We start from the raw sequence: 26,821 nt of genomic DNA on the forward strand, positions 1-26,821 counted from the left end.
GAGGAGGAGGAAGGAGGTGTTAGCGGGTGAAAATGGATCGGTTACGGATATTGATATCGGGTCCGGATCCGGATCCATATCTTTGATACTCATATTAGAAGAATAATAAAATATAGAAAACTTTGCATATAACACCATGTCTTTTAATAAAATTATGGTTTACACCTGACATGTTTACTAGTTACAAATCAAACTCTATAATTTAGCAAATATGTGCAGAAAACATCCCGCCGTTAAATCAGTTAGTTAAACTTAATAAAATCTTGAGTTAAGTTAACTAAACTTAAAAAACTATGAAAATATTCTCAACCAAGTCATACTAAGGATATTTTATTCATTTAAAAAATAAATATCTCTACTTAACAAAATATTCTGACGGTGTTAGTTCAAATCTAATGTAGGGTGTTTTCTACACATATTCTCTCAATCAGAGGGCTCGATTTGTAAATAGTAAAAATATAGTGTGTAAACTATAATTACGTTAAAAACCATATTAGGATAAAATAGAATATTAAATATTAATTAGATATAAATAAGTAAATAAAAATATAGATAAAATGAGAATTTAGATAAATTTGAAAAATAAACACACACACACACACACACACACACACATATATATATATATATATATATATATGAGGATTATAAAATTTGCACTAATTCCACTTTAATTATCACAAGAGTGAATAAGAATGAATTCCAATTAATTGCTTAACTCAACACATCTAAACCCATAACCACATTTATGTGACACTTAATTATTTAATTCTATGTTAGGTTTTATACTTGTACTTTGATTGCTTTCATCTTATTAATATATCTGCTACTATACAAGGAGGCTCACAAGATATAAGAGGAATCAGATAATTGAAGGGCATTTACAATAGTTGGATACACTTGGGTAGTATAGACATAATGTGATAATAATGCAAGTATTATGATGTTCCAAATATACTATGATATTTGTATGCTCATGAACCTTTATTTGTTACCATTTATGCTGTATTATACCATTGTGATTAAATACATATTTTATATATTGTATGAACCTTAAGTATGCTTATAATGACATGTATGATGTTAGATATTATACCATATGCATATTTAGCCAAGTAGTTAGATCCCATCACCGTAGTACCCTTTTATTCACTTAAGTTAGATTAGAGGCAGAGTATATATATTAATCTATGCTTAGATTGTTAATCCTGTGAGGACAATCAAGTAAACTATATACTGGATTTGAGCATGTGTGCTTACTACTAAGTATAAAGATCGAATACTTGATGATCTTGAAAATAATTACAGTGAGGGAGATTTTATAGCCATAAACGATATTCGACGACAAAGGAATTCATCTTTTCACGTTAGGTGCTCATAAATTTTACACGGAGTGCAATAATTAATATGAGGATTACAATTAGAGTCCTTAGTCTAATGGCCATAGATTATCAGTCATATGCATTATTGCAGAGATATATATATATATATATATATATATATATAACATTATGCTAACTCATTGTTTGATGCTGACGGAGAGTATGTAATATTATTATTAGTTATTACCTTTAGGCTTAGAAAAGCATGTGATGATACTAGTATGATAGATGATATTATTCTTGTTATTAAATGATAAACCATTGCTTTCATATCTATGAGTTTATTGTGTTATCATATTAGCATGGTATATTATTTTGTTATGTGTTACACTATTTTTTTAGATAGTAGAGAAATATATTTGCTACGCTTTATACTCATCAGCTTTTGGTGAAATATAATTTTCAGATTAGTAGATAACATTAAGATCATGGAGGAGCGAATATAGATTAGTTAATGTTGCCTCATGTGTGTTTGTTTTCCTACTTTTAATTTTGTTATAAATATATATTTTGGAGGCTTGTTGTGACCTATGCTACTTTGATATTCTATGCTTAGATTATTTTTTATAAACCTTGGCTTCTATATTGGATACTATGTGAAAATATTAGCTAAGTTGTCACACGAGAATTATGTGGGTTTATAAAGTACGTGTATTTGGTGGTGGATATTTTAACTTAATTTTGAAGTCAAGTTTGCCAAATAATCTAACATCTCTAAGATGCTATCTATATGAGTTAGGTTGCAATGAGCATGGTAGCTATGTATAATGAGCTACAAATAATATTTGTGACATCTAGATATAAACTTAGAATTATAAATTGATTTTTTTTGGACTTATCAGAAACATTGCTTAGATGTTCTTGTTCTATTTGTGCGCCACTTTTGAGGGAGCTTCAACTCCAATAAATGAGCTAGCTATTTACACCCTAGTTAACAGTATGGTGGCTATTGGACTATTTGACATTTGGTTAGACAATAGGAATGACTTGTAGATAAGCTTATTCGAGAGCAATCTACTCTACAATTGCAATGACCTAGCTAGGTGGGTAGCCGAGTTAGTTTAGATTAGCTGAGCAAATAGATGGTGGGGCATCATGGCTTTTTAACATATTTGTGCAATTTAATCTTCCATTGTTCAGACACAACTTATCATATAGAGTCACATAGATGGATCATAGATGTAAAGAAGATTTTGACCATATCTCGATGCCTAGAGGACTAATATGTAGTTTTTGCTGCTCTCATTTTTTACATGGAAGCAGAACAATAGTGGAAGCCCATTGCGCGCTTAGTAGTGGTCTTATGAGCACATTATTTATAAGCCCATTGCACTATGAGATATTTTTAATTAGAAATATTTTTCGAAGTCCTTATAATTAAAGCTAACAAGGAGTTCACTCAATTAAAGTAGGGTAATATTATTATAGCAAGATATGAAGAGAGATTTAATATACTAGGGAGTCTTGCTCATAGCGTTATACTAGATGAAACTGCTAGAGCTGAACAATTCAAGGTAGGCCTTCGAATTGAGATCCGTAAGTAAGTGAACATGGCAAGGAATATAACTTATGCAAAAATGGTGGAGAACGTAAGGACAGCTAATGAGGGATCTGATTGAGGAGTGATCACTATAGTAAGAGGGCTCAAGTCAATATTCAGATCGCCTTAGTGGACATCAACGTGGAGTCAACTCAGATTCAAAGGGATCTACTGTATTGCTCTCACTGAGATTTCATCCTTATATTGGAGGTGCCAAATTTGACCTGTTTCGGCTAAATCTAGTAGTCAAATTTTGAGTCATCTTAGAAACCTATCTATAAGCTATTAGTAGGCACCTATCATGAACTCAAGAAATGTTAGTGAGATGAAAATGTTCTAGCCACTTCCAAATATAAAGATTTGCTTCAATTATGGTCAAAAGGGTCACCTATTAGTCCTCGCAACTTAACTTGTTTCAACTGTAGACAATTTGGCATATCAATTCGTGATACGCCTTACTTCGGAGAGATCCATCTATCCCGACTACACATATAGCTTCCAACTTTACTCTCATTAAAAATAGTGAAGAGAGAGAATCGTATTATGCATTTAATATAATCGGAATTTTAGTAGATTATACTATTCTATCAATTTTTATCTTGAAAAGACATATACAATAATACATGTTTACTTTCTTTCTCATATATTTTTGTAGTACGTAAAATAATTACAAATTAATTTTGTTCGTATTAATTTGACTTTTTCAAGATATACTTATATGTCACTTTTGCCTCCAGAAATATGTACAATAATAAATATTTACTAACTAATACAAACTATGAATTGCGGAAATTAATTATGACTTACTCTAGTACGAACTAGGAACTAAATAAACTAACTACAAAATTCATAAAAATATAAGTGTTCAACAACTGTAAATTACATAATAAAATTATAAAATAAAAAATACAAGTGTTTAATAACTACGAATTACGTAATAAAATTGTGACTCATAAAAATATATGTGTTTAATAGCTGTGAATTACGTAATAAAATTGCATAAGTATAACTACAAACCATTTCTAAATCGTTGGATCTACAAATATATGGATTAGCTATCTTCTAATCATTACTTATTTCTACTTTAAGAATATTCATCTTCTTAATCTTATCTCTACTATTTTTGGCAAACTTTAAGCATTGTTTGAAGTAAATTCGTACTAGGCATAACGATGAAATGAGCTTTGAAAAGTTTGAATGTAATCTTTCTCCTCCTCTCCTTTCGTTTTCTAATTGTAATTCACAATTATTTTACACAATTTGTGGTTATTTTTATACAATTCATAATTATATTTACACAACTTTTTATTATATTTACGTAATACACAGTTATTTTTACACATTTCGCTATTTTTACTTGTCTCTACTTTTAAAATTAATTTTCTTTTTCATCTCATCTCTATTATTTTTGACAAATATTTAGACATTGTTTAAAGTAAATTCTTACTTGGTTCAGTGTTATTTTATGAATCTGCAGTTATTGAACACTTTTAAAATTCAAAGTTATTTAGTACCATGAGGATATCTACGTTTCTCTCCGAGAATAAAGTCATTTTATAAGTTAGGATTTAAAGTCCAGTCTACATACAAGGGTTAGATAGTAGCAATGAAATAAAAGAAAAAAGTATAAGAGACTTGTATAACATTATTTGATTAAAAAAAGAAAAAGATATGGAGGAGTGAGATATAAAAGAAGAAATTGACGAAGAATAAAAGAATATTTCTTAGCACATGAGAGGCTTGTATTAGAAAAGAAGAAAAAAAAAATTAGTTTTAGAGATGGAAAAAAAAAAGGAGAGAAGAGCATGGTATCACTTTTCTCTATTGATACAATATCCCATCAGTATTTAATGAGGCACAAAATTGTGATAACAAATCTAAAACAAAAAATTTATAAAAATAACTGACTCATAAAAAAAAACCAAAATGGGCTTAATTGATATGTGTTTTCAAACAAATAACCCTAAAAAGTTGGATACACTCAAGGATTCTATTTGAATGATAAAAAATTGAAGAGGTGTATATAAAAAATTGTGATAGTTTAGAAGCGATAAATATAATTATCCTAATTTTGGGTGGGATAGAAAAAACATACCTCAAGAATATAGTGTCTAAATCATAAGTGAGAGGGAGAAGATATAGGCTAGAGAAGAACGTAGAGAGGGAAAATAAGATTGTGCAAAATCCCTTACACTCCTATAAAGGTAGTTTTGGAAATTCACCTTAAAGTATTCAATCTGAAACAAGATAATTTTCTTCCAAATATAAAAGGATAGGAAGATAATTTTAGAATATCCTTTAACAATATCCTAGGGGTTTATAGATTATCACAATTTTAGGGCACAATCTGTAAAGCTAAATGATACCAAGTCAGAACTCAGGGGAACAAACTGTAATTAAGCTAAATATAAATAACTTTCGTTGGAAGAACATGTCCAAGCCTTACATTTCAATGAAAATTGCACACCAACAATAACTTTTTTCACTTTTACTCAATACGCTATCCCAACCCCAATATCAAGATAGGAAAATGGAGAAATAAAACAAAAATGCATTATTCCTTTGCTTATTATAACTATTCTGCTTATTCTTGCAAATAGCTTCTGATGTTTCACATGACGTATCCTCACTTCCAGCACAACCGCTCATTTCTGTGTCACAAGCCGATTATAACCCAGACCCAGAATAATTAGAACCTCGTCTGTTCAAATATTAGCTGACACCTACTGCGGCAGAAACTGGTTGAAGATCAATAGCACTAAAGCACCGAGCACACAGAGTAGGATGCTCAATGACTGATCCAACTAGGGGTGAATAGTTCCAACACCTTTCACATTTCATACCGTCAGCACGAGACACACCAATCCATAATTCGCCTATTCTTGTGTTACTATATTTGCCGGTGTATGTTATGTTTGATATGATTTCATCATTTAGTGAAGTTAAGATCTCAACCTGCAGAGGCACAGTAAAAAAAAAAAGGGTCTGAAAATGTGTATATGGAAGGAGATAAGTAATGCTGCAAAAGTGTCTTTGTACCTGAGAAGTTATAAATATACGATGCAGAGCGTCTGCATCATTAGTAGAACTGCACATTTCTTGTAATCGGGATGCAGTGGCACCATCTGCAGCCTGAAGATAAACCTTTGCTTCTAAGCTGGAGCCTATTAGCTTTCCAATTCGAGCATTCTCCAAAACTTTGTTCACTTCCGATCTCAACTACTCAATGACAAGGTTAAAATAAAATTAAGAAGTATCAAAGGATGGAACATTAAGCTATACTTGATTTTGTTCAATGATGAGGAAAGCTAATGTACCTCAAGAATCTGATTCCAGAAATCAACATCGTCAGCAGGTATTGAAAGCCATTTCCCATTTAGATCAGGCCACTTTAATTCAAAAACAAACTTTGCAATGGAACCATCTTCCATGACATGATCAAAAGGGAGATTTTGCCAGACATCCTCAGCCAAGTGCGGTAAAATTGGAGCAATAACTTTGACAATGGAAAGAAGATGTGCAGCAAGTACTGTCTGACAACTTCTCCTTGTAAAGCTGAATTTACCCCTGCCAAACACACCACAAAAATATCATCAAAATTATACTCTCATTCATAGCATCTGGGCCACTGTCTCGAATAATCATAACTACTTCAAAGAAATAGAGGACTTTTATTTAATCTTTTTATGATAAATGGAAGCAGAAGTATGTAAAACTTGAGTAAATGCACTCTGAAGCCATATACCACCATTCTATACATGATTGTGTTTACCACCTTAGGAGCTACAGAGCTCAGATGTTGTATTCAAGGAATTACTCCACTCTAATCCTCAGATAATGCAACTGTGTAAAGTTATGTGCTCAAGTAATGCAGTTTTTTTCAACCCCATTGCACAATGCCTGAAGTGTGTCACCTCTGCTCAAATATTTCATAGTTTAACACTCTAGGAAGATGTATTAGATGTCCGGTGACAATAAAGATCCTACTGTGCTTATATAAAGAGCTCAATAAATTAATCACACGGATTTACTGTGCTTATATAAAGAGCTCAATAAATTAATCACACCAAATCCGTTCGTAGACGATGCATCTTGTTTTCTTTGAAGTACTCATTGAGGTGTATGAGTAAATTGTTTCACAATGATGCATAAAGGACAAGGGGACTTATTAAGGTATACATCATGTGTGCTGATATAGGTGCATCCATCAGGGATAGGATATAAAACATTTCCAGACTTCAATTTTGAGTTGAAAATTATCACCTCAACCGAAATAAATATATCAAAAGAAAAAAAGTTAATACATAGGGATTACAAACAGAGTCCAGCATGGCAAGGGATGATAGACAAAATCCTAGAAATATCAACTTATTAGAAGAGTAGAATACACACTGGACTGGATGCAAGGAATTACTGGCGTGCACAAAGTGATGCTAAGAAGACCTTACCCAACATAAAGTCGATCTTTGGCAACATCGAAATAAAAGTTGGATAGATCAACAATTGCAAAACGCTGTATGATCTGAAATAACAAAAGGAGAACAATGTTCAAAATTCAAAGGTATATGAATACTATACAAACTCAATATATGCAGAAGAGAAACACAATAATTTTAATTAAATTACGCATAAACATTCATCCATGCAGTCTAATGTGCACAATAAATGCACATCTCCTATACTATACTGGAAAATGAACTTTCTGTAGTACCTTCTAATCAATCTTACTGGCGCAGGGACCATTAAGTCAATCATAAGTTCCATATATGAGATAACTAATATAGCTAAACTCAATCAAATTTATTATGAAGTTTCATCCAATATTTCCTAAGATTCACTATGTCAAGAAGTTTGTTTGCATGAATGTGATACAAAATGATAAAAATGTCTAAACAAAGCTTGAATATTTATCCATATTAGATCTGAAATTTCTTGGTGTAATATCAAGTAAAATTAAGGCATTAGGTGAATTATTTCAATGGGAGTACATAGATTTCAGATAACATGGAGAAGTAGCTAAACATATATAAGTTCCATCATATTCTCTGCACTATCGAAAATTAGTCCTAGAGATTGTTGCTTTCCTTATAAAATATCTGCAAAGGAATCAGTCATAACTTTTTAATATGAACTAAATTGACTCTGATCATAAGATCCAATCCAACAGCCTTCTGACATGGAAACAGTTAGGAACACATTTGGAGAAGTCTAGTTAAACCAATAACTTACATGCAATACCAAACTTTATAATTTCTTTAATCTCATACATATCAATTTGGTTTAAACTTTATGATAGACTCACAATACTCAATATAAATTATATAATTAACAAGAGTAAATTTAAGACTCAATATAAAGGAACTCTTCTCAAGCAAACTCAACTTGTTGTATGGGTTAAGAAGTACCTAAAAACTAGACAATGAAATAAGTGGACAAATTTATGGACCAGAATAATTGGAAAATACTATGAACAATTGACAAAACTTCTGGCAGAAATGAAATAATTAGAACTAGACGGACTTTATTTCTCAAAGTATGAAAGTTTGTGTGAATGATTGCAAGGAAAGTCCCTACAAATAAGCCAATATACCTGAAAGTTTTTGTAGAATTGATAGTTCTCATAGCTCTCCTGTATGCTATTCACAACATTCTCAAGTTGGAATAATGCATATTTGTCAATTTTTGGAAGATCATCATATGAAACTGCATTTTCCGGCTAAAAAGAGACATGAATAAAAAAGAATGAGATCACAATATAATAACATTAAACAAGCATGTGTAATTAACAACTCTGTAAATAGAAAAATAAAGGAGTTACGTGAGATAAGAGAAACTCATAACATAATAGGGTGATGAAAACCTTCACTGATGGACTTCTAAAATCACTAGATAAGTTTATAACTATAGTGTCCTTCTAAGAAGGAATGACTTATATTACTACCTAACTATATATTTATTCAAGAAACAACCATAAAGAACTAGTAGATTTACAATTCCTAATAACCAATTTGTTCCAAAATATTGAGGTAGTATTATGATTAAATGAAAATGAGCACGACGGACAGTGATTAGAACCAATATAGATGAAAAATCAGGGCAAACATGAAGAGATGAAAATCAGGATATTTAAATATCTTTCTGCTCATGATTACAATCCATGATTTGGGAAACAAAAGAAAGATATATAGTAGACCACCTGAACATACTTTCCAGTCATGCAGATTTGACAGAAGAAATCTCAGTGTCCCTCTAAGTTTTCTATACATGTCAGAAATCTGTCGGAGGACCTGCGGGCCAACCATTACATCACCAGTGTAATCAACACTAGAAACCCATAGGCGGAGAACGTCAGCTCCATAGCCAGGCTCATCCTACAGTAGGATAAATAGCATTACAATGTGCAGAAGAAAGAAGAAACTTACACTCTTTCAGAACTACTTCAAGACAAACCTTGGCATTTTTCCCTCCATTAATTATGATATCTGGATCAACAACATTGCCAAGTGATTTGCTCATCTTCATGCCTTTCTCATCAAGTACAAACCCATGGGTTATAACACTTGAATAAGGAGCCTTTCCTAAAAAAGCACAGAGCAAATTCATATGTTAACAACTTAGCATGGATCTTGGCAGATATACTAGAAAGAAAAGTAATATTAGCTTTGAAAAACAAAGGCTTAAATATGAAAAAGATAGAAAATAAAATAAAAAAGAGGAAAAACAATAATTTAAATGAACAACATTTTTACAAAACAATAATATTTTTGAATGAACATATGCTTCAAATTATTCTAAGACAGTGCAGACAGCCGAGCAGAAAGTATGAACTATGAAGATTCCTTATAAAGATTGGTCGCAAGAAATAGCCTTACTAAGGAAATGACAAAGATTCATATGTAATTACCTGTTGTGGCAATACTGGTTAACAAAGAACTTTGGAACCATCCACGATGTTGATCAGTACCTTCAAGGTACAAATCTGCAGGAAAACCAAGGCCATCTCTTTGTGCCAGGACTGCAGCCCAGGAGGAGCCTATGACAGATAAAGAAAATGATGCTCACAACTATCAACTTTTGATGAGACTGCCATAGCAGAACAGTATTACAAGAACAACTGCCCAAGAAAATGAAACTGTAAAAGGAAATAAATTAGACTGACAGTACTGACATTAATACATTTTTGTTAGTACTTACATCTGATGCCAAATAGGAACCTTGTATTTTCATCATTTGGATCAGAGTTCTCCTAATTGGCATCAGATTAATGATAAGTAACCAATGCCCAACCAAATAACCAAACTAAGAATACTATCATATCTTGTGCATTTAGACTGATCACGTTAGAAGGTTATAAGTATCAATCTCGAAAGCATGATTGGTTGCTCGAAAAAATGATATGTATTGGCCATATTAGTTATATCAGCCTTCCATTTTGGACAACTTGGATCAGGAATTGGCCATATCGGCTAATCCGTTTAGGCGATATGAATTGGGATCAATCAATACTTCAATCCATAGTTAGAACCTCCTATTCTTCTTTTTTCATGTTAACATCTATAGTGATAGTATAAGTATGATGAAGAGGCCTTATGTGCTCACATTATAGTAGGGCAGATATCTCATAATTTTAGAAAATAGTGAGCTCTACATAAATTATACCTGCACAGTCAACCTCTTTGCTTCTAATTACCATACTTGAATTCAGTACAAAATTGCATCTTAGGCCTTCAAATTTATAGTATGAAATTTTTTTTCTACATGTTCCATTCTAGTTCCGTCCATAATGGCAGGATGTGATCCAGTCTATGGCTTCCTAATATGGGGAAACAGCACAGTCACATCTATCTCGGTGTTACACTTAATCCAAGGTTTCCTTAGGTCATACTCAACAACCATAGTAAGTCGTCTGGTTCTTAAAGCCTTTTAACTTCCATCCATGCATGCTCCACATGCAATTCACAAATTGATGACTATTGCAACGTTAACTGGCCCTGGTAGGTAAGTTTCTATGAGAAATCCTTGTTGGTAAGAAAGAGTTGCGGTGTCTCATCCATGAAATGTAGTATGTAAATTTATTACTGATACTCATGAATATCAACTATCCTTTACTATTTATTAGCATATAAAAGCACTACATCTATGAAAATAATTATATGCCAACTGTAAAGGATATTACTGAGAATCATGGTCAAGTCTCACCTCATGTATCCTGGTGGCCTTACTTTGCCTTATGAAAACACTCGCATGGATATAGGGTGAGGTTGTATATAGCTTCTCCTCTTCAGACCTTGCACTCGGAACCTAGTGCACTGATATGCATTCTTTCTGAGTGATACGGAAACTATCTCAGACTCAGTGAAAATTTAGTAACAGGCACCCCTAAAGGAATAATGATTAAATCCACAAATCTCCCCTTAACTTTCGGGTCATATTGTACTATGGTCATTTTCTGCCCTGACATGGACCACTTGATCTACAGTCTCTAGATATATAAAAAAAACTCAAATTAATCTTTAAATAAAAGAAAAATCTTAACACGTCTAATTCAACTCTACCTTTAGACCTTTTTTTATTACTTTAAAGTACCTTCAAAGACTATCTTTGCATAGAAATTCAGTTAGATAGATCTTAAAAGAAGTCAGACACTAGAAAATATATGAACATAGGAAAAAGCACAACCAAAAAACTTCAATTGATAATAAAGCAAATTATCTCAACAATAGAACAATCATGTTCCCTATGCTGCATAAGAAGGTCAGCAAGGATGAGGCTACATGCACATAAAAGTAACCGAGGAGCAGTTTCTTTGATTGCAACACTGCATTATGCTATATGTTATTACTAATACATCAGTATGGATAATTGCTAAAATAAAATCCATAAACATTAAAATACTAAGGAAGCAGGTCAGCTAAATACCAAAAAAAACACTATAGGGAAGAAAAGAATTATAAAATGGAAAAAGGAAATTTCTTAAGAAGCAAAAAATAGGAATATATTAACAAGTCTTTCAAGAACTTATAATTAGTGTCTATTAGGAAAAGAAACTGATGAACGAAATTTCTGTTCATTTTTCAGGACATCAAATAATTTAAAACATATTACCAGAGTCAAACCAAACATCCATTGTATCAGTCCCCTTCTGATAGTTAGAAGCTATGTCGCGATATTTATCAGGAAGAAGTTCCTCTGTTGGCATGTGCCACCATGCATCACTACCCTTTTTCGATACTATAACTGCACAAAAAAGAATAGTTCCACTATAAGAAGCAACTCAAGCAAGAGATGCTATATTTACTAGGTTCAGAGGATTGAAGTACAATAGATATTAAAACCAGTGCGCAACAACTGTCAACTACAACCATTAAGAATTACTGAAAGTCTAGACTAATAGGCATTAACTGTGAACCACAAGCATAAACAATGTTTTACAAGACAGCCGCGACTTGCAGGTGATCACCCCACCACATAAGCCAAAGTGGAAGGCAGGAGTCAAGACGGTCTAGCATTTTATAAAACATATTAAAAATAATTATATATGATATATAACATATACTAATATAGCATATATAAACATTTTAATAGCGCAATTCACAACATAACAACAAAAGATCACAATACACAAATATGTATACTTATTTTATTTATGGCCAAATAATAAATTACCACTTTGTTCTAAAATAATAAATATGAAAACTGGCATTACAACCTTCTTTTATATTCTAAATCAATTACTAATGTTCCCCGGGTCAAATCTATTTATATCTGACCTAAATCTTTACTAAAAAACTATCTCAAGTTCTCAACAAGTTTCGGCCAACACAGCCAATCCCAAAAACGAAATCAGTTACCATATTGATTTCAAGCTAGGATCGTGATCGGCTATGAGCCTATGAGCCTATGGCCAATCTAGATCCATCTTGAGATTAGCTGAAACTGGAATCCATGGTATCAAGCTTTATCTATTTAGCCCTTGATATGTGAATGCAAACGGATCAATGTCCATAATATCATCATGCTTTCACCCAAGGATTCCAGTTTCGGCCAATCCCGAGTGGGATCGGCTGAAACGGATCGGGATCGACTATAGCCGATCTCGATCCAGGCCGAAACCTTTCGGCCTGTACAGGTGTCTATGCAGGCGGCTACAGCAGCAACTAGAGAGAGAAAGAGGAAGAGAGAGAGAGAGAGAGAGAGAGAGAGAGAGAGAAAGAGGAAGAGAGAGTGAGGGAGAGAAAGGGAGGGAGAGAGAGGGAAAAAGGAAGAGAGAGTGAAGGAGAGGGAAAGATTTAAAAAAAAAAAAGGTATGAGAGAGAGAGAGGGAAAAAGGAAGAGAGAGTGAAGGAGAAGGAAAGATTTAAAAAAAAAAGAAGGTATGAGAGAGAGAGAGGGAAAAAGGAAGAGAGAGTGAAGGAGAGGGAAAGATTTAAAAAAAAAGAAGGTATGAGAGAGAGAGAGGGGAAAAGGAAGAGAGAGTGAAGGAGAGGGAAAGATTAAAAAAAAAAAAAAGGTATGAGAGAGAGAGAAAGAGAAAAAGGAAGAGAGAGTGAGGAAGAGAAAAAGATAAAAAAAAAGGATGAGAAAGAGAGAAAAAGATAGAAAAAAAGAAATGTGGGAGATAATGGATACTTTAGACTAACAGTTAGAGAGATAGGAAAAAAGAGAGGGAGGAAAAGAGATTTTTACTTTTTAAGTTTTATATGTGAGTAATTATTATTTCTTATTTTCTTCTATTTTTTTTTTTAATTTTTAGAAATTTCTCAACATTTTTAATAATATTTAGAATTTTATTTAATTAAAATAGTCTGATCCGATACAGGCGGCCGATACGGCCGATATGGCCGATACAGCCGATACGTATCGTTTTTCCAGACGACCGATCCCAATCCCGATACCGATTTTTGGAACCTTGCTTTCACCTTCGCTCTTTTCCTAAGGTTTGCCTCTTTGAGGCTATTGAATAGCATTAAGCAGGTGTGGTTGTACTACCAGGACTGCAAGCTTGGATTCTTAGCTTTGCCAAGTTCCCACTCCAGAACCTCTATCAAGTCCAGAAAATGATGGTGGTTGACTCATCCTTTTGTACACCTTTTGTGCACGTTCTTGAATAATTTATGTTTATTACAGATACTATCAAAAGAACAACAAGGATGACCAAGCATTGCTTTTCTCATTACTTTGGTTATGGTAGCTTATCTACTTTTCTCATTTTATATACATTTAGGCTACACCAAAAGATGAACCATAACCAAAATTAGTAAAGAGCTTATAGGACCTGTGTAAATCAATGAGACACTCACTTGATTCTGAATAAATTTAAATACCTTCACCAAAAGAAAAAACAAGTATCATCATTCTTTACTGGTAAAACTTACTCTTGATATGGTTCAATGTTTCTTCAGTTAAAAGTGGTTCTTTAGAGTCTATGTGATAGAAAACAGGAATAGGAACTCCCCAAGTTCTCTGCCGTGAAATACACCAGTCAGAACGGCTGGAAGTCATAGCAACAATTCGGTTTTCTGCCTGAACACAAGTTATGCATGTCATTGAACAGCAAATAATCCTCATATATAATAGCTATGAAAAGTTGAAAACAAAAGGAACCATCACAAATCTTTGGAACATTCACAGAGAATATATATATATATATATATATGACAAGCATTATAATATGTTCTTTAAGATTCTTGAATGACAAACTAGTAAAATAACTTTGAAAGTTTTATAGAACTTATAGTGCTGGTTTAAAGAGGAACATTTAAGCATCTCTCAAAGAGACACTGATAGCTAGAAGTGACTTCATGTTTCTCATCTCCAAGGAAGAAGTCTCACCCTAAAATGCTTTCAATTCTACCTTTTCCAAATCATGTCTTAATAACTATTCCATCAGAAGTATGATGCTTGACGCATCCCACTTGATATTTCTTGTTTGTTCTTCCTAGTCTATGTTGATAGTTGAGCACTTTTATGAAGCCTAATATATGATCCATTTTCCTAAGGAAATTTGGCCTTAAAGAACAATAATTAACTGAGTTACATCATAATTTCCAAGGTACAAATACAATCTCCATGTCATCATATCTCGCAGCCTCAACAATGAGTTATAATATATCACTCAACATCAATTATGAATGCACAAATTTCTTAGTCCATTCTCCTTTAATTCATGTGTTAGCTTCCTCACTTGCCCTGAGAAGCTTTATTGTTTCTGAGAAGGTTTTTTGTCTCGATACAACCCCATGTAAACCATTGGCATGATAGGTGCCAAGTAGTATGCTTAGCATAACCCAAAGCCAAATAATTTTCTATTAGCCCAAATTCACTGCACTAATAGGCATGGATCTGCAAATATATCGTCAACATGATAGTATCTACACTCAAAAGTTAATTAAAGGATGTGGGTCTAATATTATAATCCGAAAACTTGATCCTTGAATTGAAGACCAGTGCCTGAAAAAAATCCACTAAGAAATTTGGAGTTCAAATTTTATATCTTTATTTGGTTCCAGAGCTAACACAGTTCCAGAACTTGATGGAGCTAGATCTTATTTAGTTCAAAAAGTTTGATAATCAAGGTATCTTGCCAGTAGAAATTAGCACCAGATTCACCACTGAACTTCCGTGAAAACTTCACATGGAATGCAATTAACTAGTGAAAAGAGTTACGGAGAAAGCTGCAACAGTACCTGTGAAGGAATCCAAGCCACTTTGCTAATAGCATCCATAGCAGCATGACGAAAACCCTCCACAGATGCAAACCATTGCTCAGTGGCTCTGAATATAGTAGGCTTTTTTGTTCTCCAATCATAGGGGTATTTGTGTTCTGCAAATCAAAGAAACAAATTACGTATTATAAACATTGGAAATTAACAAGAAAACATGCTGATCATTTACATCTGTACTCACTGTATGGCTCTTCCATAAGAAGTGATAATTGCTCATCCAGAAAGTTTGTGACAGCATCATTCCCAGCCCCAAGAACATTTAAACCATGAAATTCTCCAGCTTCTTCAGTAAATTTGCCTTCATCATCCACAGGTGAAAGTATAGGTAGTCCATATTTCAAGCCAGTTATGTAGTCTTCCTGACCATGGCCAGGAGCAGTATGAACAAGCCCTGTTCCAGACTCAGTAGTTATATAGTCCCCTCCTAGAACAACAGGGCATTCCTTGCCACTCACAGGATGAACATACCTGACACAGTGACGGAACTAACAATTAGCTTGTGAGAGCTGCTATCACTGAAGTGCAAGTTTGCACCTCCATAGAAGTTAATGACTGCCACTAATAACTAACCAAAGCATGACACAATGGAATATACGAGAAAAATTTATTTTTCCATATATGATCTGACCTGCAATTCTCCAAAGCTGATCCAGGAAAAGTTTTTCTAACCACAAGCTTCATGCCCCACTTAGATTCAAGTGTCGATACAAGCTCCGACGCCAATATGAGGAAAGGTTTCTCTTTCCCAGATTTGAAAATGCTGCCAAGTTTTATTTGTTTTCCTCCACATGATGTTGATGCGCTTTCCAGGACAGAGTGCACTTCAGCCACCACATAGGTAAGCCGTGAATTCACTGCAACAGCTGGAAGAAGGAAAAAAGTGTCAACAAAAACAATAGCTATCTCTTTACTCTGTAAGTCGTTTCAGATAATGATAGAAATGATGAAGACAGAATGATCATGCTTTTTTGCAATTACAAACAAAACTAATGCTTCTCTCTGATGCTATTGGACCAGTGGGTAATTCAACTTTCCAGACAAACCCCATGACAAAGAGGCATCATACGATGTTGTACCCTGAGTACTAGGTGTAAAAATACAGCCAACAGGATGACCAAAGGAAACAGGGTGTTAATTTTGTGGAATAACCCATAAGGAGCAATGTCATAATGTGCAATCCATGACATAATTTTGAGTTTACATTAGGCATCCATAGGACAATTCAGTGTTCAAGAATCAAGAGCACAAGAGTACATGGTCATCACAGTATCTCCCAAACTAGGTATGATGCATTGACAAGAACTTCCAAGTTAGCATACTAGAACAATCAACAATCCTAAGGAGAACTAATCTCGGTAGATAAATTATTCTTGTCAACTTGCACATGATGAAGATCGTAGGGTCAAATTTCCATTACCTACCTTCTGGAATGAAGACTTCCATGGGACTGATAAGAAATTACAGGTTCCAGTAAATACCAAGCTAAACTTCAGAATGCCAACAGAATGAATGCATCATAAAAATTGAAAATCAGGATGCCGTTCATGCGAGATGCTATCATTTTTCAATTGGTATATCTTGTAAGTCGCAATAATGGTATATCTTGAGTGTATTGGTTACTTGGACTTTGTCGAGGTGCCTCCTTGTGATAAGGGGATCACTCATCCCCAGAGTTGTCCCATGGGGAAGACACACATCCAACGCGATTTGCTAGTCCAGTGCTCCCAATCCTTGTCACACGTTAGGTTTGTACTATTTATTCAAATGACATCATAGCCCTTGGGATTGGGATGCTACACCCCCATTTCAGGGAGATATAACATTCAGTCCAGATTTTATATCAGGTCAATTGATTTCCATACCAGATATGGATATATGGCCACCTAACATATCAGTAATGCAATCCCACCCTCCATATACCCCAAACAGATGTCATCTCACTCCCTTGCTCTAGGAGTAGCTCCCTCTAATCAAATGGCTCCACTGATAATTTGATTAATTTCATGAAGCAAAATTAAAAGCACAATTATCTCACCAGCATTTGCTGGGATAGTCCATGGAGTTGTTGTCCAAATGGCTAAGCATATGTTTGGAAAAAATTCCTCTAATAAGCCATTTGAAGATGGAGGTGGACTTATAATCTTGAAACCAGCATATATACTTTTTGAGATGTGCCCTTCAGGATACTACAAAAGGAAAAAAATATATGAGTGAAGAAAAACATGTGCACATCTATGACAAGCGATAAATAAATCAATTATGTACATTGTATACCATATATATGCTCATTCCTTTATTATTATGGACAAAATTGAGATACATAAAGATAACTGGAGAGGATTATCAAGCACCAAGTTTTTGTCTTCAACACGGTATTCCTGTCTATTACAAACTCACTTTTGTAGACTGGTCATACAAATCCTATATTCCAGGATCTGTTTGGACGTTAAGTCCTCAGCTTGGAATAAAAACATGATAAGCACTTCAGATATATAGTATTATAAATGTTATGACACTGTGCTCAGCTTGGAGGAAAAAAAAACAAAAATTATTAAATATAATTTTTGAAATTTGAATTGAGAAACACATTATTTTGCATAAAGAATATGCTGCTGTGAAATAGAAAATATAAAGGTAGAGTTTATTGTCTGAACTATCACCAATCCAATTTGCAAGTTGATCAAACAAATGCAACATAGTTCAAGGAAAAAAAAAGCACTTATCATAAAGGAAAAGACCTACACTTATATGATTCAACATCTCTTAAAGATAAAGGGTTCCTTCACTTGACCACTCGACCGATCGAAAAAAACCAATTCTTCTTGGAAAAGGTGAGGGAATAAAGTGAGCAAAGCAGTGGCATCAACCGGTAAGGTATGATAGACTGTAAGCTTAACTCCAATACATGAATCTTCTTACTTTACTACAAAGTTGTCTACTGCCTCAGTTACTATAAAATTTGTAAAATATGTATAAATTTCATCTGGCCCTTCTAAGCAAACCATAATATACCTCCAACTCGGCCTCTGCAAGAGCTGTACGTGAGGAAGGACTCCAATGGACAGGTTTCCGTCCTCTATAGATATATCCTCTCATGGCCATTTGACCAAACACCTCGATCTGCATAACACAAAGAACAAAGATTATTGCTGAAAATATCACAAAGAGGTACGCGGACTGGACCATCTAACGGACATGATCTACTTTCTCCTGAATCAACTTAAGCATAAGAACTATGGTCACACATAGATCTGTAGTATATAGAGATGCTAGCGACATGCTTAGAAGTAATAACTCAAGGAGTATATGCTGATAGCATGCAAGTCAAAATAGGCAAGTAAATTAGGCTATGGAAAAATGTAAATACCTTCCTATTTGTTCCATCAGCTTGAACAGTAATAGCACTTGTAATCAAGGTACTAAATACTAATATCAATATTGGTCATCAGAGAAAATATCACATAGAGGGGTGAAAACGGATTGGATACGGATCGAATAGTGCTCAACCCATATCCGGATCCATATTTTTAGTCCGGATACGAATTCGGATACGAATATTGGACGGATAGCAAAATTTAAAACCATATTCTAACTAAACAGATACGGATAATTTTCGGATAGAGGATCGGATCTTAAACGGATATTGATTGAATTTAAAATAATTATAATATTTTATTTAAATATAATTAATATAAAATTATTAAGAGTTTTACAATAAATAATTTTTTTGTATGTCAAATATATAAAATTAAAGAAATTAATCTCTATAAATAATATATAACGTATTATTAGTAACATTATTAATATTTACTATTTAAATAAGCAAACTAAAAACTGTAAATCATTTAAAAAAATATGCGGGTAAATGGATATCCGATATCCGTATCCGAATCCGAAAAATATATCCGACCCGTATCCGAATTTTTTTTAAAAATTCTATCCGTATCCGAATCAGATAGAAATTTTTTACCCGAATCCGATCCGAATCGGGTCGGATAGCGGGTCGGGTCGGAGTTAATCTAACCTGTTTTCACCCCTAATCACATATCAACTATAACAATTATATAGGCTATTTCGACCACTATATCGGTTATTCTGTTAATCTGTTTTATGTTTTTTTAGAGAAATTTATATTTAACACCCTGTCTTTTAGCTAAATTTGCATTTACACCTTACATTTTCACTATTTACAAATCGAGCCCTATAATTTAGGGAATATGTGCAAAAAACACCCTGAGTTAAATTTCAACTAACACCGTGAGAATATTCCATTAATTATATATAATTTATTTTTAAAATACCTTAAATGCCTAAAATACCCTTAGGTTGACCGACCCCTAAGTTGACCCACGGGCCAACAACGCAACCACCACCCTCGCCCGCATCCTCGACGGGGGATCCGGCGTCCTCGACAAGGATCTGGAGTGGTCGAACGTTGACCCCGAGGGCACGGCCACGACAGGCGAGGCCGCACTCTCGTCCGAGCGGCTAAGTCCCCGATCTCGGCGAAGTCCCCAAAACCCGGCGGCGCAGCCCCCCGCGCGTCTCGAGCCAAAACCCGGCGTAGCCGAGTGGCGGAGTCTCCGATCTCATGCCAAACCCGGTGTCCAACACCCCGCCATCACGTCGCGAATGTCGAATCCCGCCGAGGGAGGTGGGGATGATGAGAAGGGAGGAGAGAATGAGGCGGGAGAAGGGAGGAGGGAGGAGGAGTGTTAGGTCGGTTGATGAGGAAGGAGGAAGGAGGAGGATTGGGTTTAGTTGGTTAGTGGGTTGGGTTTAGTTGGTTTGAGTTGGGTTTAATTAGTTAGTTGGTTTGGGTTGGATTTAGTTTGTTAGGTTTAGTTGGATTGGGTTGGATTGGGTTTAGTTGGGTTAGGTTGAGGGTATTTTTGTAATCTTTTTAGTACAGTTAATTTAACGTAAGGGTTTGGTTAAATTTAACTAACAGATCTAACAGCAAGGTGTTTTCTGCACATATGCCCTAAATCATACGGCTCGATTTGCAAATAGTAAAAATGTAGAGTGTAAATGCAAATTTCATTAAAAGGTAGGGTGTTATATACAAATTCCCCTTTTTTTAATTACTCAAATTCTAAAACATGATATAGAACTTAGAGAAATACTAAAGTTTAGAACAATGATAGAAAAATAAGAAATTTTAGTTTAATCAATTTCTCGTATAAGTAGCAACTTAAGTTAAAGAACGAAATTACTAACTACAATGTTAAATTTTAGATAGAGTCAATAAATATTTGAGCTCATTGATGTCGTCAACTCTACGACAGAGACAGCAAGAAGCCATAGCAACCTCTGCAACAGAGGTGAGTGAAGGAGTTGGTAAAAGAAAAGGTAAAAAATGGAGAGACAAAAAGGCAACAAAAGTTCGGGAGAAGGGAGAGAGAGGGTAAAAAAGAGACGAAGACATAAAATAGGGAGACCAGGACATCGATAATTGATGGCCTGAGTTTGATACGTGCCAAATCCAATTTATGATCCCACCCACATCTAGCCCACGTTGACGAAAAATTTCAAAATTAGTCATACAATAATACTGGGCAAAAATTAAGAGAAAACCTAGTTCCAGCCTTGTTTCAGTTCAGTAATTGCTAGGGTATCACTATCTCTTGATACTTCAACTATTCAAACCCATGCTTGAAATAGAATTGCACATTAGGGATATAATTATGTTTGGAAGGTTTCTCTGCTAATTAACAATGCACCTGTCACTAATAATGATCGAGAATATTTAGATCTATGCATGCAAACAACATCTACATCTGCAAATTCTGTTCAAACTTGTAATTAATTAAACAACCTGAGCAGTCCAAACCATCATGTAATTCTCAACAGTCCAAAAGAAGCAGTAGGAAGCAGTGGAAATGAGCTACCAACCTGAGCAGCTTCATATTCTGGAGAAAGGGTTAAGTAAGGATTCTCCCAATCTGCCCATATTCCATAGCGCTGCAAAATGCAAATATTACAGGTCAATAAACCCTAAACCCTAAACACAAATGTCCAGTGACTAATTTACCAGAGATATTCAATTAATATAAACAACTCCTGTGGGTATATTAATAGGAAATTTAAGATAAAAGAACAATTCAATACAAAATTCCTCTAACTCATTACATATACCCATTTTTCAATAAAAGAATAATGCAAGTTGACCTTGAAAGATTTCATCTGGATGTTAACAGTCTCTTTAGCAAATTTGGCAGCTTTTTGTCTTAACTTTAATGGTGTCAGCTCCTTCCGTGCATCTTGATTCATTGACTGCAAAACTAAAGCAACAAAGAATGTTCCTTACCTAGTTAGATCATTTATAAAAGTTAGAGAAGGGGAAAAAATGTAGCAGAGGTCCAATAGGGAGTTGTCATACTCTGTGCTAGTGAGGCAGCATGGGAAGAAAAAAGAAAAAAAAAATCAGTAACACATTCTAAGAAATGATATGGAAGCATCACAACAGATATTTTACATCAATTATAGTAAGATTTTTTAAGTTGTGGTGTGCACAGTACAATTGGAAGACTAGGTCAGACAGTCAGATATCCAGCGCAAACCCTCACATGTTTTGCAAATTCAATGCTAAAATCCTAGAGAAAGACAAGAAAAAAAAAAGATATCAAATTCCATTTCAAACCCATAACATTGTAGAGATGGGTGAAAGCCTCACAAGAACCACATTGTCCTTGCCCTAGTCTGCAATCAGGGGCTAATCATGTTGTTGTTATAGTTGCTATGATATACTTATATATAGGCATGACAAATTAATCAGTAGACAAACAGAAGAAAACATGAAACAATATTCCAAGTTTTTCAAGAAATGGAAGGTGACGTAATCAATTCTTGGTTAACAAACATAACTGACAAAGATGCTTAGACGCACTAATAATTGGTGTCTTTCAAAATCAAAGAATTGATGCCTCACTGTCTATCAATTGGTGAGTGGTAGAAATAGAAATAATATCAAAATTTCATATTTCATATCTTATTTATGTAATGACAGTTCACAACAGTACTGGCTTCCTAGATTATTCATGGCAGTTGCCAACAAGTACAACCATAAAAGCTTTGGAAGAAGTCAGCGTTGATTAACATACAGAGTAAACTGAATAAAACTACTGCATGAACTGTACTTGCCTTTTAGTTCTATTGGGAGACCATGGCAATCCCACCCAGGCACAAATGAGATCTTATGGTTCTGAAGAAGCTGCATCAAGAAGATAATTTGCAGGCAACAAAAGATAGAGATCATAAGAAATTGAAGACACCTTAAGTCAAGAAAGGCATACAATTAAGTATAAAAACAGAGATACATAATATAAATATGGATGTGGTCAGAGCACTTTCTTTGACCATTAAAATATTAGAACCAATTTTATCCCTGAAAACAAGAAATATCATATTTGAGTTTTGGAATAACACTTCAGCAGGAAATGATTGAAAACTGCTATTCAAGTTTCACCATTTGACAAAAGAAAGAAAGAAACATATTCCTACATGTGCTACATCAAATATGAGCCTAAAAACCAACAAATGTTTCAACAACCTTGCCCTGATGTCCACTTCCTCCCAAAAAGTAAATATATTATCAATAAGACAACAATCATGAGCACAAAAATCCATGGAACTAGTTTCAGCTGATTTCGAATAGGGTCAGCCCAAACATGATCCGTTTCGGATCAGGATTGGCCATATCGGCCAATCATGCCCAAGACGGTACAGGTAAGAGAGAAAGGGAGAGGGGAAGAGAGAGAACCCTGTATGGGAGAGGGAAAGAGAGAGAGAAAGAGGGGGGAAGAGAGAGGGAAAGAGAGGGAAAGAGAGAAAGATAGTCCGATTAGATATGGGTGGCCGATAAATATTGTTTTTCTGAACAACCTTTACCAATCCCAATACTGAGTTTCAGAACATTGTAAAAATTTACCATTAATACTGACGAGGGAATCATAATCTAATAAAACCAGGAAAAGCTTCCAATGTTGTATCTCATTTATGGGTTTCATGATGAAAATGCATAGTCCTCAAAATGTTCATTTCTTAATCACTGTATGTTGGATGGCATGGAAAAAAAGAATCGAAAGATGATATATCAAGTATAGAAAGGATAATGTATAGAAATATAAATTGTATCTTATACTAGGGTATAAGCTCCCCTTGGCATCGAAAGAATTTTTGTGCAGGCTCAGCAAGAAAACCACAAAAAACGGTGTGCTAATATTGAACACCAATTACAGTATGAACTATGAAGCCTTTCCATTTCAGATAAGAGCAATTGCATCAAACATCTAATTGCACAGAAAGAAACTTGTTCACAGACAAACATAATCATACAAATTATTGAGTTTTTTAAAAAATGTATCAGAAGACTAAAAGTACCTTGTAGCGATTAATAATATCCTTCAAAATTTTATTCAAGGCGTGCCCCATGTGTAGATTGCCATTGGCATAAGGCGGACCATCATGAAGAACAAAGCTACCCTGCTCAAAAATTAATTATCAAACTCCATTCAACCAATATCATCCTATTTCGTGTAACCATACAAATCAAACATATTCCATGGTACCCCAGTATTCTTCTCCGCTATCCTCTTGAACACTTGGTTATCCTCCCACATCTTCTGAATCTCCGGCTCTCTCACCACAGCATTCGCCCTCAATCCGAACGACGTCTTGGGCAAATCCACCGTGTGCTTATACTTCCCTTCGTCTCGCTTCCCGCCTTCACCAAGACCAAATTAAATCAGCAACCCAACTATCATTCCTCTCAGGAACACCAAAAATTTTAAAAAGAAACCCTAAAATTCTATTCAAAATCAAAAAATCTCTAAATGGGTTATACCTTCCGCCGCCTTCTTGGCCGCCATTATCGGCCCACGAGCTCTTCTTTTCGAAGCGGATCCCAGAAACCCATCGTTGACATCACTCGAAAAGGACCGAGAGAGAAGAGGCGGCCTACCAAGAGCAGCTCTTCTCATGGGAAAAGGCGCTCTTTTTGACGTTGCCTGAATCAAGAAACCATAAATGAGAGGGGAGAGAGAGAGAGGCAGAGAGGCAGAGAGACAGAGAGATATAGAGCGACAGAGAGAGAGAGAGTACTAGGCATGAGGAGGCTCGGGCGGCGAGCGTAGCTTCACCGGAAGTGAGCAGATTCGAGGAGGAAGCGGCGGCCTTGAGGAGAGAGGCGGCATCCATTCAACCGGGGATGAGCGTTACCGGACTCACGAGGTGAGCAAGTGGCAGCGAGCCATGGCCGTACCGTACTGGCTTTGAAATATATTAGAAGATGGGGGATTGGGATAAGGAGAGGAACAAGAGCTTCTTCTTGACCTGAAAAAAATTGTTTAAAAAAAATTAAAATGAGCCGAGCTATCTTTTTTTTTTGTTCGAAATTATAATCAAGCTCGAGCTAGCCAGCATCTCGGCTCGATTACTCTCAATTAGAAGTGATCATCGGGCAGGCCGGGTCAATTTTAAATAGTTGTTCACAGTCTGACCCACTAGTTACTCGATTTGGGTCGGGTTAGAATATTTTGGATCGAGTTTAATGGGTTTATATAAAGATATTTTAGTTATCTTTCATTCTAACATACTTATATATTGATATAAGTTTACTAAATGTTCAACGTGGGACTAAAAAAATTATAAAAATATACATGCATTATGGATTGAGCTATAGATGAGAATAGTGGATCAGACTTTCAGACGGGATCAGGCGGGCAAAGGCTTAGCCTATGCCGCCCACTAACATCTCAGGCTCGGGTATGGCCGGGCCTAAATTGGGCTTGAGTCAGACTTAGCTTGGTTAAAATAGGGCGAGTTCGGGCCGAGTTTGAGCGGGTCAGACCTAATGATCATGTCTACTCTCAATACTCTAACTTAGAGCCAGTTTAGTTTGAATTCACAAAGGGTTATTGAATCAATTCTGACCTCTAATCTGGTTTAATAATCAAATATTTTTTAAACTAATATCTAATCAAGTTCACTCTTCAAAAAATTAAGTCTAAGATATGAAACTAAGTTCTGAGCTTAGCCTCAAAGCAAACAAGCACTTAACTATTTATTGTACAGTAATTAGTAGGGTGAAAGTGCTAAGGATTGGTTAATATTAGTTAATGTACTAACTGGCCGGGTTTTGATCCAATAACTATAAGAGCCCATTTTAATTACAGATGACAAAGAGGCACACGCTACACATGTAGGAAATCGCATATAACCTGTTTGTAAAATTGTCTGAGCTAGAGAACAGATGTATGAATATTTGCAGAATACAATCATATCATTTCTTGTTCATTTTACTGACTTTTTTGTCATTATTTTTTGTTGATAACATTGTGTGTGAATATGTGAAGTTGCTTGAATGACTGTATTTTTCTCTAGTCTTTTATTTTATTTTTGAGTTTATATTTATTAGATCATATCAAGTGCAACTCTACTAGCATAGTTATTAGAATTGGAACAAATAGGATGGTAAAACCAGTGAATCAACTACCAACCATTATTTTTAAGCAAACTGATCGGATCAACTACTTTTACAAAGCTACTAAATTAGCCTTAATATTTAATTATTCTATTATATATCCTAATAGTGTTTTAGTCTTCAAATTTTAAAAATATTTAGTTTATGACATATTTAGTTTATCCTAAAAGGCCTTTATTTGTAATGTTGTATTATCAATATATATTCATCAATAACCTCTGTAGATTTTAGTATAGATCTGATCTCTAGTCTTTGCATGAGTTTTCAACCTTAAAGGTTGGAATTATATTACCCGGTCATGTTATAACTATTGACAGTTTTTATGTTATATGCAAGTAAAATTATTTGTGATCATATATTTATTTCTTATTAGATTTGATAGTGAGCACTTAGATGCATCATCTTTTTATAAGTTCATATAATCTTGGCTTTTAGGATTTTTGTGTCAATTACTTATCACTTTCTCTGTATCACATTATCACTGTATGTGCTAATTTTAACTTTCAAATTTTATATTTTAATTACTTAGCTTTCTGAATTTTTTTTTCTTATGCAAATTAGGCTTTGGCCCATTAAGCCCATCGAAGTTGTCGAGCGGAGCTCGACCCTTTTTAAGTTAGAAATATGCTAAGTTAAGCTGACTTTTTCAGCTCGACTCGAGATGAGAAAGACGTATTGTTGAGATAGTCCA

At 34.6% G+C, this 26,821-nt stretch overlaps 1 protein-coding gene across 2 annotated transcripts; it reads right to left on the minus strand.

Moving 5' to 3' along the window:
- Positions 1 to 5,299: 5,299 nt before the first annotated feature.
- On the minus strand, positions 5,300 to 24,938 carry LOC140795450 (isoleucine--tRNA ligase, chloroplastic/mitochondrial). 2 transcript variants are annotated; one of them, XM_073148002.1, is made up of 22 exons: positions 24,750 to 24,938; positions 24,493 to 24,655; positions 24,218 to 24,372; positions 24,030 to 24,131; positions 22,791 to 22,860; positions 21,819 to 21,931; positions 21,543 to 21,611; positions 18,660 to 18,767; positions 17,683 to 17,833; positions 16,276 to 16,510; positions 15,829 to 16,115; positions 15,609 to 15,745; positions 14,298 to 14,445; positions 12,028 to 12,159; positions 9,827 to 9,955; positions 9,373 to 9,500; positions 9,129 to 9,293; positions 8,513 to 8,638; positions 7,371 to 7,444; positions 6,240 to 6,489; positions 5,962 to 6,141; positions 5,300 to 5,877 (listed from the first exon to the last, which is right to left on the minus strand). In XM_073148002.1, the coding sequence occupies exons 1-22, from the start codon at positions 24,843 to 24,845 to the stop codon at positions 5,635 to 5,637; spliced, it is 3,261 nt and encodes a 1,086-aa protein (XP_073004103.1). In that variant the 5' UTR covers positions 24,846 to 24,938; the 3' UTR covers positions 5,300 to 5,634. The 2 variants fall into 2 exon arrangements, with proteins under 2 accessions (XP_073004103.1, XP_073004105.1); XM_073148004.1 differs by lacking the exons at positions 24,218 to 24,372; positions 24,493 to 24,655; positions 24,750 to 24,938 and having other exon boundaries at positions 21,819 to 21,923; positions 24,030 to 24,097.
- Between the last annotated feature and the right edge of the window lie 1,883 nt (positions 24,939 to 26,821).

This window comes from Typha latifolia, chromosome 9 (genome assembly GCF_019914945.1).
Source record: "Typha latifolia isolate L0001 chromosome 9, TyphaL0001v2, whole genome shotgun sequence".
Classification (NCBI taxonomy): domain Eukaryota; kingdom Viridiplantae; phylum Streptophyta; class Magnoliopsida; order Poales; family Typhaceae; genus Typha; species Typha latifolia.

What these genes read in the sequence shown, in the direction of transcription:
- LOC140795450 (XM_073148002.1), bottom strand. Translation starts at nt 24,845, where the DNA reads ATGGATGCCGCCTCTCTCCTCAAGGCCGCCGCTTCCTCCTCGAATCTG. An exon ending in GGCCAAGAAGGCGGCGGAAG is followed by an intron (nt 24,373 to 24,492) that starts GTATAACCCATT and finishes GTCTTGGTGAAG; the next exon opens with GCGGGAAGCGAGACGAAGGG. An exon ending in ATATTATTAATCGCTACAAG is followed by an intron (nt 22,861 to 24,029) that starts GTACTTTTAGTC and finishes TTCTTGATGCAG; the next exon opens with CTTCTTCAGAACCATAAGAT.